Source organism: Scophthalmus maximus, chromosome 17 (assembly GCF_022379125.1).
Source record: "Scophthalmus maximus strain ysfricsl-2021 chromosome 17, ASM2237912v1, whole genome shotgun sequence".
Lineage (NCBI taxonomy): Eukaryota > Metazoa > Chordata > Actinopteri > Pleuronectiformes > Scophthalmidae > Scophthalmus > Scophthalmus maximus.
The window spans coordinates 1,186,251-1,199,922 of record NC_061531.1 but is presented as its reverse complement, the minus strand read 5'-3'; the positions used below and the strand labels follow the sequence as shown (position 1 = coordinate 1,199,922).

Sequence of the window (13,672 nt, the reverse complement as noted above, 5' to 3'; positions counted from 1 at the left end):
ATTGAATTGAATTGAATAGAAAAGCGCTACATAAATACAGTCCATTTACCATTTACGTATGGGACAAATCAATTAGGCCCACTATAAGGGACGTCCCTGCTGATACGGAACAGTTGGCAACCCTATGTGTCACACAGTTTTTATCTTTAAAGAAAACCACCACCTCAAACGGGAGGCGTATGAGGCGTATGAGATGTTACCGTGTCCTACCTGCTCTCCCACGGCCAGAAGCACCTGCTCCACCGTGGCGCTTTGCTGAGGCACCAGCCTCAGGGATGCCATCCCCGCCACGAAACACGGAAATAAAACAATACAAGAGACAACACGAAACACCACACAATTATCACCAAACTAACACAACAACCATACAATTATTACACAGTTAGAAAAAATAAATAGTATTCAAATATCCTTTGCTCTTCACCGCCACACGCCCACACACCGGAAGAAGAAGAAGAAGACTTCATTACCCATAATTCTCGGTCGTCCGGTGCGAGAGGAAGGAAAATGGCGGCGTTCGATGAACTGGGGTCTGCTCCTGCGCCCTAAAAACGGCACAGAAAGTTGTCGATGCGTTTTTTCTGAACGATCGATTAAATGTCGAGACAGAAGAGACAGTAGCAAATACGGGACAGACGCATTGACTCGAGACCAGACTATCGGGCCGGTCTGTAGGTAAGTCATTGGCACACTGCTCCTCCCGTTGCCTTTTCGCTGTATAGCCACAGAGAGCTACGTCTGCTAACCAGCTAGCGAGTTGAGGTGCCTGCCGCCGACACGTCCTCACACGCGACGCAAACCTCGTTTCAGCAGTCCACTGTGATTCTTTTTTTCTACCTTGACAAAACCGAATTTTGACACAACGCCACGCACACAGCGTGGGGCTGCAACGGTGCGCTCTGCCAGGGAGCCGGAGGCGCTAACGCGTCGGAGCTAACACCGGCTGGGAGTGAGCTCCGATAACAACAGGACAGGGGGAAAAGTCCCACCTCATCCCGTCGTCGACATACATTCCGACAGAGGACACGGTGGTAAAATGACAGCAGAGCTATTGGATGATACACTGTGACGTTAAAGCTGTACAGTCCCGAATATGGCAGACAAAGAACCAATGTGAGCTGATGTCAGTTAGGTCAGGGCTGGTCTGCTGCTCCCATCATCTGTCCCTCGACTCACAGTCACAGGAACTCTGGTTGGAGCTTGCACTGAGGTGTCGGCCCATAATCGGTATGATATCAGCATAGTCAGTAATCCCTGACGAGTGCATCAGTGCTAACTGATCGCTGCGTATTAAGAAAAACAACCTGTTCGATTTTGCTGGGTGCGAGAGACACTCCCATGAATGTATATATATTACTGTTCCACCATAGGGTGTTGACTCCACAACACTCTGACTAGCATGTCAGTCATACGGAGTCATTGTCAGACGTTCTCTAATACATAGGATCAGTATAACCGTGTGTCTGTCCAATCATTTTGTTTTTTTTCATTTTTGAGCAGAACGTGAAAAATGAATCTTCATAATCGTGTTAATCAGGGAGTGAAGTGCGGCCTTAATCAGAAAACGAGATTGACTTGGCAACATTGGGACGTGGCTCATCATTAATAAGCATAAAAAATACCACACAGCATTTTGTTTACAGGGTATGGCTGAGTGGGTTCACTCGTCATCACTGGTACTGAGTTTCAGGATTGATCAATACTTCACACCTGCACAAATATTACATGTGCATACTGGAGTAACCATAAAATCCTGTCTCGCAGGTTGTCGGGTAGGATCTTCAAGTTGTTTTAAGCTTGCCTTACTGTATGATAATTCTAATCTAACAAGATACAAAAACCATTACATTACCTTTATGAACAATCAGCTGTTCATTTTTTGTTGAGATTGAAATTTTGAATTCAGGATTCAAGTTTTGTGGGTGCCGGGGGTCTGTGTTCTGCGCAATACGTCCCCGTTCCGAATCAGAGAAACTGATCAATAGGGAATATGCAGAAGTGGACTTGGGTGCAATCACAAAGGCAGAACAACAGGGTCCTGGCATAGAAATCCATACGAAATTTTCCTCAATGTGGGAAATGCGGGTGCACAAAGAGAAGAAGAAAGTCAATGTGAAATTTGTTGTGCTAGTATGTAATACATTTGAATTGATCAGTATTAACCAAATTGTCTTTACAAAAAACCTCTTTAGGTGTCCATAAATTATATCACAGTATATACTTTTGACTGTGTTCTCAACATTTCCAGTTAGTTTTTCATTGTAAGATAAATGTGCCCCTGTCCTTTCTGCTAGGTTTATTCCCGGATTCTATTTTTCCCACGTGGGCCTCACTCATCACTTCAATCTTCAGGTCCCACCGTCTGACCTCTGCACCACTAGTTTCCCTCGCCCATGGAATTGAGTCCAGCACCAGGCTTCAAAAAGAGGCCTGCAGCGTCCTCTTCCTCGAGTGAAGTTAGAGAGATTGCAAGGAGCCCGCCTCTCTGCTCACCATCTGTATCTCTGTCTTCTCCTTCATCTGAGCCGTCATCGCCCTTGTCTACGTCCTCCTCTGTCTGTGCCAGCTCGTCAGTTTATCAGAACCATGTAAAAGGTCAGACCCAGGGCACAGAGGTGGCCAGGGTGTCCTCCACTTCTGCCTCTCTAGTGGTGCCGTCTCTCTCCATGCCTACACCCAACAATACCTACGTGGATTTTTCCCCTCACACTTTGGTGCGGCCAGGTCAAGATCGTGAAGTAGACAAGAAAGGAGAGATGTATGATCCTTTCCATCCAACTGAGGGAGACAAGGATGTAAGGATGAAGGGGAAGGAGGGAGAAGGGGAGAAATATGACCCCTTTGACCCCACTGGTTCCCCTGCATCAGACATTGATGATAGGAGTTGCAAATTGGGAGGGGTGAAGAAAGAGGATGGGGGAGGCGATGAGGAGGAGGAGAAAGAGGAAGAACCCCCAGATTCCACTGACACTCTGACTGATCTGCCAAGCCCCTGTCTGGTTACCCAGCTCCCTTTGGAGAGGACAGCGGACTACAGCACCACCAAGGCTAGAGAGAAGAGGAGGAATGCTGACTCTGATCACTCTGAGATAGAGGAGGGGGAGATAGTTGGGGCTGCGGGCAGAAATCGAAATCAGAGAGTAGCAGGAGAAATCCCTTCTCTGAATTCTCCCATTGTCTCTTTCTTTGGGTCAAAGCCAGAGCGAATCCTGCGGGTGCTGGAGGGGGATGGCTTTGTGTCTGTCTGTGCAGAGAGCAGCTGGGAGGTGGACAAGGAGCCTGAGGAGGAGCCTATGATGGAAGTGGAGGACCTGAGAAGGAAGTTAGTCAGCAGGCGAAAGGAAAGATATCTGCCCTTTCCTGCTTCTCCGCCCCCTTCTCCCCAGCCACCACCTCCTTCCTCTCATCCTCCAGCCTCTACATCCTCTTCTCCTCTCACATCTCTTGTAGAGCAAGACAGCAAGAACCACAAGACCTCCAAAAGTTCAAAGGACAGAGATGGACAAAAAAGCAAGGAAAGGAAGGCTGAGGAGAAGGAGGAAAGACGAAAGAAGAGAAAGAAAGAAAAAGATGGAGGTCAGCAGAAGAGCAAAGAAAAGGAGCGAGGGTCCAAGACTGGAAAGGAGGTTAAGGGAAGGAGGAGTAGCAGGAGCAGCAGCCGTAAGAGAAAGAAAAGACGGCACAGCAGCCCAGAGGCTTCACGATCCTGCAACACTTTGGGCCGTGGGAACCACACAAGAAGCTCTTTTTCAACCGTCTCTGAAGAAGTTCACAGAGAGCGGGAAAGAGATAAAGAAAGAGATATGGACAGAAATACGGAGAGAGAGAGAGGAAGAGAGAGGGAAAGAGAGAGGGAAAGAGGGAGACAACAAAGTCATACCAGCAGCAGTAGAAGAGATGACAGAGTAAGAGATTCTAACACTAGAAAGGAAACAGAAAGGAAGGGAAGACACAATTCAAGCAGCAGAGAGAGGGGCGTTTCGAAGAGATCCAAAAGAAGCAGGGCAAAGGGGGATGGTGAAAGAGATAGACAGCGCGAGAGGGATCGGCGGCGAGATGGTCGTCCTGTTGTCCCACCGTCTATCCAAGACCTTAATGGATCCGACCTCTTTGCTATCAAGAGAACCATTACAGTCACCACTACCACTACCACCACCACCGTACCCGGCTCCCCAAGGCTCGCCCCAACCTCGCCGTGTCACCCCACGCAGGACTCTGACACGCCCCACAAGAGGAAAAACAAGAGAAAATGGCACTCAGCCGGAGAGGTGGGGGACAGGGGGAGTTGTCACAGCCGATCACAGTCACTCTCACCCCCAAGGTATCACAGCTATGAGTCAGACCGCTATTCAGACAAATTGGAGATTGACGTGTTGTCTTTGGATGGCGAGGCTTTGGACTCAGACTACCCATCTTTGGAGGATACACCTCCTACTGCCCTGCCTCCAGAACCACCTGTCCCCAGCCCCAAAACTAAGAGTACTCTAAAGACTGGAAGACATCAGCCCAAAAAGAAATCTCGCACATTAAAGAAAATTGGCCATTCTGAATCCTCCTCTTCGTCTTCCAATAGAACCAAAAACAAATGCCTGTCCTCGCTGATGGTCAGTTCATGCTCTGCCTCTGCGTCATCTGGTCTTCCCCCAGCAAAACGGACCAAGAAAGTGGGAAAGGACAAGGAGCGGAACAAATGCAGTCGAAAAGATGTGGCTCGTTGTGGCAAGTCAAAGAAAGTAAGTGGTGGCAATCGGAAAGGGAAGCTTCAGTCCAAAGTTTCTGTGTTGGTTCGTGAGGGTGTGAGCAGCACCACAGGGGCTTCAGCTGGCTCTGGAAAACTAGGCATGGACCTTCTAGGGCCAGGTGGTACAGGAGGGGGTGTTGGGGGCTCTGTGGTGGGTGGATCCATTGCAGTAGTCTTCTGCAGGGACAATGAGAGCAGGTCTCCATTCCTCAAACCCTGCTCAGAGCCGCTGTCACTGAGCGGCCGCAGTAAAGATCTGTCCAGTATGGGAAAGCGATGCAGCCTGGCTGCACCACCATCCTCCTTAACCAGTCCTGCAGGACTAAAATCCAAGAAAACAAAACCCAGCTCCATCACATCCACCTCATCATCTGCCTCCTCCCCCTCCTCATCTCTTGCAACTAAGCGTCGCCGCCGCGTGGCCAAGAAGACAAGAGAAAAGGGTGGAGCTACAGGGTTAACAACTGGAGACAGCAGCCAGGCAAATGCTCCATCTGAGGGCTGGGAGGGAGTGTCCTTAGATGTTCAGTCAGCTGTTGGAGATGGAATCAAGTCAGTCAGTCCGCATACTGGCCAAGCTGGCCCTGCACCCTGTTCCTCCTCCTCGTCCTCCTCCTCCTCCTCCTCCTCCTCCTCCACCAGTGTGCTCCCACCCTCCTCCTCGCCACCACACACGCCTCCACCCTCTACGGCTCCATTGAGGGACACCAGGGATTCTTCACCAGACTCTCAGACTGTGGACAGCAGCTGTAAGACACCAGATCCTTCTTTCCTAGCTGAGGACTGTCCGACTCAGACCAGCCCCACACTCCCAACGTCCAGTCCATCCAGTCTGTCCACCCCCCAGGGCACTGGCCTCGCCATCACTTTGTCTACACCCACAGTCAAGCCCCCTCCTCCAGATGATGCACCCAAATCTCTAGTTTCACCTTCTTGCACATCCTCTTCAGCCGGCTGTGGTCTCACTTCCCTTTCTCTGCCTTCATCAGACCCCTCTTCCTCTGTATCCTCTTCATCTGCTAGTAAGCCTCCTCTTCCCCCCCCTCTTGCAGCAACGGCCCTCCCCTGGAGTCTGCAGACTGGGGTTGACTGCACAACTGGAGGAGTATTGGCATGTGAGTCAGCTAATAGAATTAAACCGTCTCAAATTCATTATTCCCTGTTTTACTGACTTGTGACTATTTCAGTTCACACAGCTGTAGCTTCGTTTTTTACTATAGCAAAAGGGAGTTTTAGTTATTACATAACATATTGTGTGTTATGAAACAAATGTACGCCAGTGGCTTGTAATTTTGTATTTGGTCCTTTAGGATCCCTTAAGTACCTGGAAACATAGCTAAGCATAATGAACATGCACGTAGACAGCTTAACATACCTCCTTCAGGCCAGGCTGCAGTTTCTTCCCATGCTATTTTGTAATGCTAGGCTTTCCAAGCTTTAGCCTGTTTAAAATGTTACTTTTCTGAGTTTGTTAATCATATATCCTCTTAGTCATTTTTAGTTTGGGCCACACGCCAATAGTAAGAAAGAGGAAATCAACTCTCAGTTGTGTGGAAAGTTCTAGTCAATTCTTTCTGACCACCTTGGGTGGTGAAGATCCAGGTATTATATATTGTTTCTGGTTGTCACCCATTATTCATAGAATTCTAGTTGGATAGATAACTCTGTTGGGAGTTGTAATTTGAAGAAAATCAAGGAATCAGGTCCATACAACCAGCTGCCGTTTATGCTAAAATAGGTGTTTTGAATTGTGAACGAATGAAGAAAAAAATCCAGATTTCTGAAAAATATTACGTTACATTGTCATGCATGTTATGCACTTTTCTTGAAATAATGGTCTCTTATTTGTGTGCCCAGTGACTGCTCTGCTCTTCAAAATGGAGGAGGCCAATATAGCCAACAGAGCCAAAGCACAAGAGTTTATCCAAGCAACCAGCCAGGTGAGAGTGACACTGAGTATCAATATGTTTTGAGCATAGTCATACAAAACGAATGATGAATGAGCTATTTATGCTATTAAATGGAACCTCAAGAGCCGAGTTTGAATTCATGGGTTTAGATGAGTAATTGATAACAGAAATAATAAGCCTAACTCCCTGGAGTTATTGGGCTATTGCACTTTGTGTACTATCGCACGACTAGAATGGGATTTTGGCAGGAAAGTGAGTAGGGTGAAAACCATGTGAATACCATGTTTGTGTCATTTAAAGGAAGTAATTGTTTATTCCTAGATTTTTTTGTGTAGTTTTTCATTGATGACTGTCAAACTAGATAATAAAAAATGTTCTTTGGCATTCATTCTCTCTATGTTTCAGTTTTTCAAAGGGTTTAACTTGAGGCAAGCTATACAACAGTAATTGCAATTAGTGGTGGGTGATCTGACGATTTAAATAATAATAATAATAAATTTCATTTATAGAGCACTTTTCATTGCTAAAGACAATCTCAAAGTGATTTTATGCCATGGACGATCTTAATTTGGCAAATGATATAAACTACTGTCAATTGCGTCATACGATCGCCCACCCCTAATGGCAATCATCACTTCCTTTCATGCTTAGTAGAATACAGCTGTTAGAATATGTTATATATATATAGTTTTTTTGTCAATACGCAAAGTCCAGGACTGAAATCTTAATCGGGAAGGTAAAAAGGTATTGGAAAATCTCTGATTGTATCTGTCAAAGAATAGTCAGATTGAAAGATACAAGTCATTTTGATCAAACATGTCTCTCCGTTTGACAAAGACATGAGTGGGGAGCCAAACCTAGTCTGACTGTGCCATTACTTTGTCCCAAATCTCTCATACAGATCCTCTCGCAGGCCAATCAGAACCAATCCCTGCAGCATGCTCCTACCTCCTCAGCGGCCATTTCCTCACAGATCCCTCCCCCTCCCTCTCTCCCTCCGCCGTCTGGACATAGCCCAACCAAGTTCATCCTCCACAGCTCCCACCCATTAGTCGGTTGTACCAAAACTCCACCCTCTCACCTACACCCCTCTGTAGGTGGTGGATGTATGCAGACTCCACCCTCCATCATGCCTGTGGGGCTTTCAGGAGTGACTGGGAGCTCTGCTAACACTGGATGGGACAGTGAAAGCAAAGACCCTGATAAGGTAAGGAGGAAGTTCATGACCAGATCTGGGTCATTTATGTAATATTAATAATATATCATATACTTAATGTTTGTTTTTGTTTTTTTTCCAACCTAAGGGGTTGATGTTCTCAAACCTTAATCCAAAAATCATTTCAGTTTACAGTATTATCTTGTTAATGACTTGAATAAGATTAAAATATCCATTCAATATTACTTTATATACACTGCTTAAAAAATTAGGGGAACACTTAAATCACACAGATCTAGGTGAACGAATTATTCGTTCAAGTTGAAAATCTTTACAGATTTACATTGTATAGTTTGTTGAGAAATGACCTAACAACAGTCAATGGAAACCAGAATCATCAACCCATTGAGGGCAGGATTCAAAATCAAACAGAAAATCAAAGTAAGTTTAAATCACAGGCTGATCCAACTTTTTAACGGCAACTCATAATGTTACTCAGTAGAGGGTATGGCCCCTGCGTGCCTCTATGCGCTCCTGACAACGTTTGGGTTCCTGATGATTCGGTGGATGGTGTCCTGCGGGATCTCCTCCCAGACCTGGATCAAGTCTGGGAGGAGCCCAGACCTGATGCGTGTTGATCCGTGTTGAGCAAGAAACTATTCAGATTGTCTGTAATATTATCAAGGGAAACAGTAGTAGTCTTAGAAGAGCATTGTGGCGATAAGTGTGTGTCAGGCTCTGAACACTTACATTGAGTACCGAGAGGGACACTGAAGAAGACAGACAGTCAGAAACTGGAACCTCTATGATAGATAAAATATCAGCATCAATGCCCATGGTAAAAATTTGGTCTAGCGTATTTCAGCAGTTGTGAGTGATACTCTTCACATGTTGAGTAAAACCTAGACTTCTGACAAGGTCCATAAATTCCACTGCTCTACAGTCTGAACAGTCATTTATATGCAAGTTAAAATCACCCAGTAAAATTTCTCCATCATATTTGACAAGAGCAATTGACAGTAATTCTGAAAAGTCTGATCAAAAAAATCTGGACTTGGGGGATTTGCTTTGGGGGTCTTGAGATGACTATTGCAAGAATGGGTTTTTGAGTTTTAATAACCATGGCTAAATATTCAAAGGTTGAGAAATCCCCAAAAGTGCATTTAGTGCAGTAGAACAAGTTAGAATGTATGGTTGCAATACCACCCCCTTTTTCCCTTCTCTAGCATTCAAAACCATGAATTTGGGGGTTGTCTTGCTTTTTCCTTTCCATTGCACCTGTTGTCACTTTCATTTGCAACAAAGCAGGTGCAATTAATTCCCAACCACTTGTGCTTCCTAAATGAAGTTTAATCCCTGAAGTTCAACTTTGAGTTTTAAGTGTTCCCTTCATTTTTTGGGGGGGAGCTGAGAATGACCAGTCAACTTAACTGTAAAGTAAATATAGATCTCTGCATTATACATAAAAATAGTTGGGTTTCTCAAGCTTTTTTGTAAATGTAACATGTCTGTCACCTCAATTGACCAGTACCTGAAGAAACTGCACACCCAGGAGCGGGCAGTTGAAGAGGTGAAGCTGGCCATCAAACCTTACTATCAGCGCAAAGACATCAACAAGGACGACTACAAAGACATCCTCAGGAAAGCTGTGCATAAGGTCAGCATCAGCACCATACCCATCGACATAAGTAGTATGAGAAAAACACTGATTAGTTATATACCTGTCCACCTTCACAGTTGTTCAGTGTTGCTACATGGAGTTTGACGAAAGTTCATGTAACATACGAAAGTTTACAAGGTAATTATCGTGAAAGACCTAGTTTCAGTGCGAAATACTCCAGCTTCAACCTTACACCCACACTTCTGGTTGATGTGCTTGGCACGTTGACATGGGTCATGGGGTAGTTTCCTGTAATCAGTGCAACTATTTCAGTAAATCACTCATGAAATGAGGCACCAGAAGCTGCGTTGTGATTCAGTCCTGTAGGTACCGGCTGTGTAGGAACTGGTGCATAAATGACACCAGATTTCTGTACCTAACCTTAATGTAGGCTACAGTATCTTATAATTTTCTCAGATTAAAGTATATATTGACCAATAATTAATTGCCATCCTCACTGTGTGAATTCCTACAAAAATGTATTATCCTCTGCTGAAGAAAATTAACGGAGGCTGCAGCTAACAATTATATATTTTTTTATCGATTAATCTAATGATTATTTTTTTCGATTAATCTAGCTATTATTTTCTGTTTAGTCGTTTAATCCTTTGGTTAATTTACCAATACATTTTGTATATAAATATACATCAGATATATGGATTGGAGTAACTGAATCGGGTTGGAGTAAATGAAGATGGAACACCACATAAATAAAATATTTAATTACCGCCAAAATAGAAAACATATTTAGAGTGAATATTCTCTATGTAATAATGCACAACATCTGAACATTATCTCTGCCAAAGATGATGATAAAGTGAAGCAAAGCACAGTTACAGGCTTTATGGGGACATTGTCAGCTGTTCCATTTGAGGTTTCTCACTTTAAACTCATTTAATTTCACTTTATGTCTTTTTTAGTATTTATTCCATCTAAATACAGCTGTTTTATAAGATGGGTATTTATCTTTCTTTACTGACACTCTTTGTAGGGTTGCAATGACGTCAGAGCTGCCTGTAGGGCAGTGACAGGTAGCCTCTGTGCTAACGGGAGCAGATTTATGGATCAATACACAACTTATCGTGACATAGCATTATAGGTAATACGTTCTATTTTGCCGTTTGACACAAATTTTTACGTCGCTTAACTTGAGTGAGTTGGTGCCGGGGTGATGCATTGTTTGCCTTCAAATATGAATATGTGTTTGAGGGACTTGGGATGCTTTGTGTCTCATGAAACTTGGCAGACATGTTAAGAGTGGCAAATCGTGATCGCCATCTGAAATGGCTCTTTAGTCTAATGTCTAATGACAATGTCTGACTTTAGTCTAATGACAATGTTTCAAGTCGAGGCCTCCACCTTTAAATTTTTCAGTAGATGAAGAAAACTTGGCACATGCATTACAAATGAGGAGAAGTTTAACCTGATATGAGTTTTGAGCATGGGTAAAATGGCTCCATAGTGAAATTTCAGTAGCACATATATCATCTCCACCCTGAAAAAAAGTATCTTGGTGCCATGACCTAAACCCAACAGGAAGTAGGCAATTTTGAAATGAGTTTGAAAATGTAGGCTCAAAACAGGTTCCACTTTTTGTCAATGTGTGGAGCAGGTGAAGTGCCTGATGGGAGAAGGCAGCCATTAGATGAGCTCAACTCAAAAACACATTCAAATTCAGAGCATCGTCAAACGGCCAGGGTCTCTCAACAAGGCCGCAACTGCAGTACATCCCAATGTTCATGTGCGAAGGCCCGCATATCGCTGCTTGCAGCTTTAATTCTTACTGTTACTAAGTTACTTTGAAACGTTGCTTTTTCAGTTGCCTATTTCCTGTGGAGTCAAAGTGCAGCAATAAGGACAGCGCCACTCTGCCATTGCAACCCTCTTTGTGGTCGGAGGGTGTATTTTCCTAAAATCCTGTCAACAGAATTCAAGCATACTGCTGCCCCCTAGGATCTACATTTATCAAGTACAGACCACACTTAACCCCCCCTTATTTAGCTGCCATGTCAATGCCTTTGCGCGTCAGAAAGCAGGTCAAAAAATATACCAGAGACATCTGTAAGTTGTGGTAACTGTTCCCCTGGCTATTGCGTTTAGCAGGTACATGAATACATGTAGAATTAAACAAGAAACAGAATGTCAACATAATAGGTGGAATTTATATATTATATATTTTATATACATTTCATTTATATACGTATAATTCTGATTAATAATATACTTGCATCATAGTGATGAAAATAAAACCTGGTTTGATTATCAGCAGATCAATTTACGTGGCTCTTAAGACAGGTCTGGACCCCTCGTAAATTCTGTGTGTATTTGAGAGAAAACTCAAGACCGGGGAAAGTAAGACCTTGGTGAATGGGGGAAGTTCTCCTAAATCACTCCTACATGCAATCCAAGAACAAATCTGATTGTACCAATGATTCTTGCATGAGGCTCAATGTTTCATTCCTATTGTAGAAAAAAAATCACAAGTGTGTTCAGCTGCTGAATGAGTCAAAAATGTATATTGAATTTAGGATTTCACATTCCATGATTTCCCTTAATTATTTATTCAATGCTATAATTTCAGAAAACACTGAGATCTTAGACTGTTAACTTCAGTAACAACTCCAAAAATTGAGGTGTTGTGTAAACTTCTGGGTATTTTCTAGTATGTCTACCTAGACTAAACCACTTGCCAACTGATTTATTGATATGGATTGTTTCATCACACCGTCTTTCTCTCAGATCTGCCACAGCCGCACCGGAGAAATCAACCCAGTCAAAGTCAGCAACCTTGTCAAGCTATACGTCCAGCGCTACAAGTATTTCCGGAAACATGGACGCAAAATGGATGATGAAGAGAGGGATGACAGGGAGCCTGGAGGGCTGCATTCTTTTGGAGACTTTTAAAAATGTTCCTTCACATGGCTTTCTACTCAAGACCTGGGCCATCCACTGATTGTTTTTGTCTGATATTTTTATTGCTTTAATAGCCCACATTGTTTATGCTTTTATGTGATCTAATGGAAGTCCCTCCCCTAATTTCTGTGATTTCGCTGTAAATATGTGTCCCTTGCAAAATGTATCAAGGTTACAATGTTGAGGAAGTGGATGCCGTCATGCACACGCTGTCATGTTATCTAATACAGTCTAGTACACCAACCCTGCAATAAAGTACTATCTTTTGTGAAGCATATAGTTTTTTGACTGACTATTAGAAGCTTTACAGTTGTGGTATTAATCACAGGGCTGTTTTTTTGTAGAGCTGCATTGGATTAGGTGGTAATGGTAGTTTGTTCTCAAAGTTGAACGGAGAAGTATTACCCAGTTGCACACGTTAAAATATATTAATATATTGTACCTTACTCCAGGACACTACCTCCCTGGCACACAAATACCCCCCTGCCGTCTTTGTGGACAGTATGCAAGCTGGGGTTGGAGAATTTAATGATGATGCTTCAAACATACGGGCACTTGACCGCTCAGTTCTTTGATTCTGTTGTCTGTTGTGTGCACGTGTTACTTGACTTGAGATAGTTTCTAAATCTATTTAGAAAATTACTTGACCAACAGAATATGAACGTTGCTTGAAAACCAGTACAAATTAGAGTGGTCATATTGCTAATGTTTTGTGTTTCCTTTATGTGTCCTCCATTACTTTTGGAATAAAAGCTCTGAATGAGGTACTGTAAATAGCCAACACTGGTATTGGAAGCATTGGCCTTTATTGCTGACACAAAGTCAGCGCTTTGGGTACATGAAAAGCGCTTTATAAATCCAATATATTATTATTATTATTATAGTGGCAGAGTAATAACCTGTAGAAATTCCAACAATGTTGGAATCACTGAACAGTATTTATTGCACATTAAACAGAGCTAATAACTACATGCAGAGTAATGTTAAGATATATCAATATAATGTAGGCAAAAGGTGTTATTTTGTGTTTAACATTGGAGGGAACATAAGGGCTCAGAGGAAAAAATAATTTTTGAATCGGTCTAAATACGTGTTTTGCTAGTGTAATGGAGGGGTCCGTATAAGGTCAGAGTAGATCATAACTGCCAGAACCTTAATTATCTTTGGATCCTGTGCAAAAGTACTGTTTTCCCACAAACTTAATAGCAGTTGTCTACTACAAATTTACTATGGAATTTAATGCAACATTTGCTGAGATTTGTTACGTTTGTGGGAAGGTAAAAATTTTGGCT

At 43.3% G+C, this 13,672-nt stretch overlaps 1 protein-coding gene across 1 annotated transcript; it reads left to right on the top strand.

Moving 5' to 3' along the window:
• Nucleotides 1-492: 492 nt before the first annotated feature.
• scaf1 (SR-related CTD-associated factor 1) lies at nucleotides 493-12,652 on the top strand. The gene is made up of 6 exons (XM_035615209.2): nucleotides 493-675; nucleotides 2,295-5,856; nucleotides 6,599-6,681; nucleotides 7,553-7,858; nucleotides 9,336-9,464; nucleotides 12,207-12,652. Exons 2-6 carry the CDS (start codon nucleotides 2,394-2,396, stop codon nucleotides 12,369-12,371), a joined length of 4,146 nt encoding a protein of 1,381 aa, XP_035471102.2. The 5' UTR covers nucleotides 493-675; nucleotides 2,295-2,393; the 3' UTR covers nucleotides 12,372-12,652.
• The last annotated feature ends 1,020 nt before the right edge of the window (nucleotides 12,653-13,672 follow it).

Excerpts from the sequence above, each read along its gene's own strand:
- scaf1 (XM_035615209.2), top strand. The coding sequence starts at position 2,394 with ATGGAATTGAGTCCAGCACCAGGCTTCAAAAAGAGGCCTGCAGCGTCC. Across the intron at positions 6,682-7,552 it reads TTATCCAAGCAACCAGCCAG|ATCCTCTCGCAGGCCAATCA; the intron begins GTGAGAGTGACA and ends TCTCTCATACAG. Across the intron at positions 7,859-9,335 it reads AAAGCAAAGACCCTGATAAG|TACCTGAAGAAACTGCACAC; the intron begins GTAAGGAGGAAG and ends TCAATTGACCAG.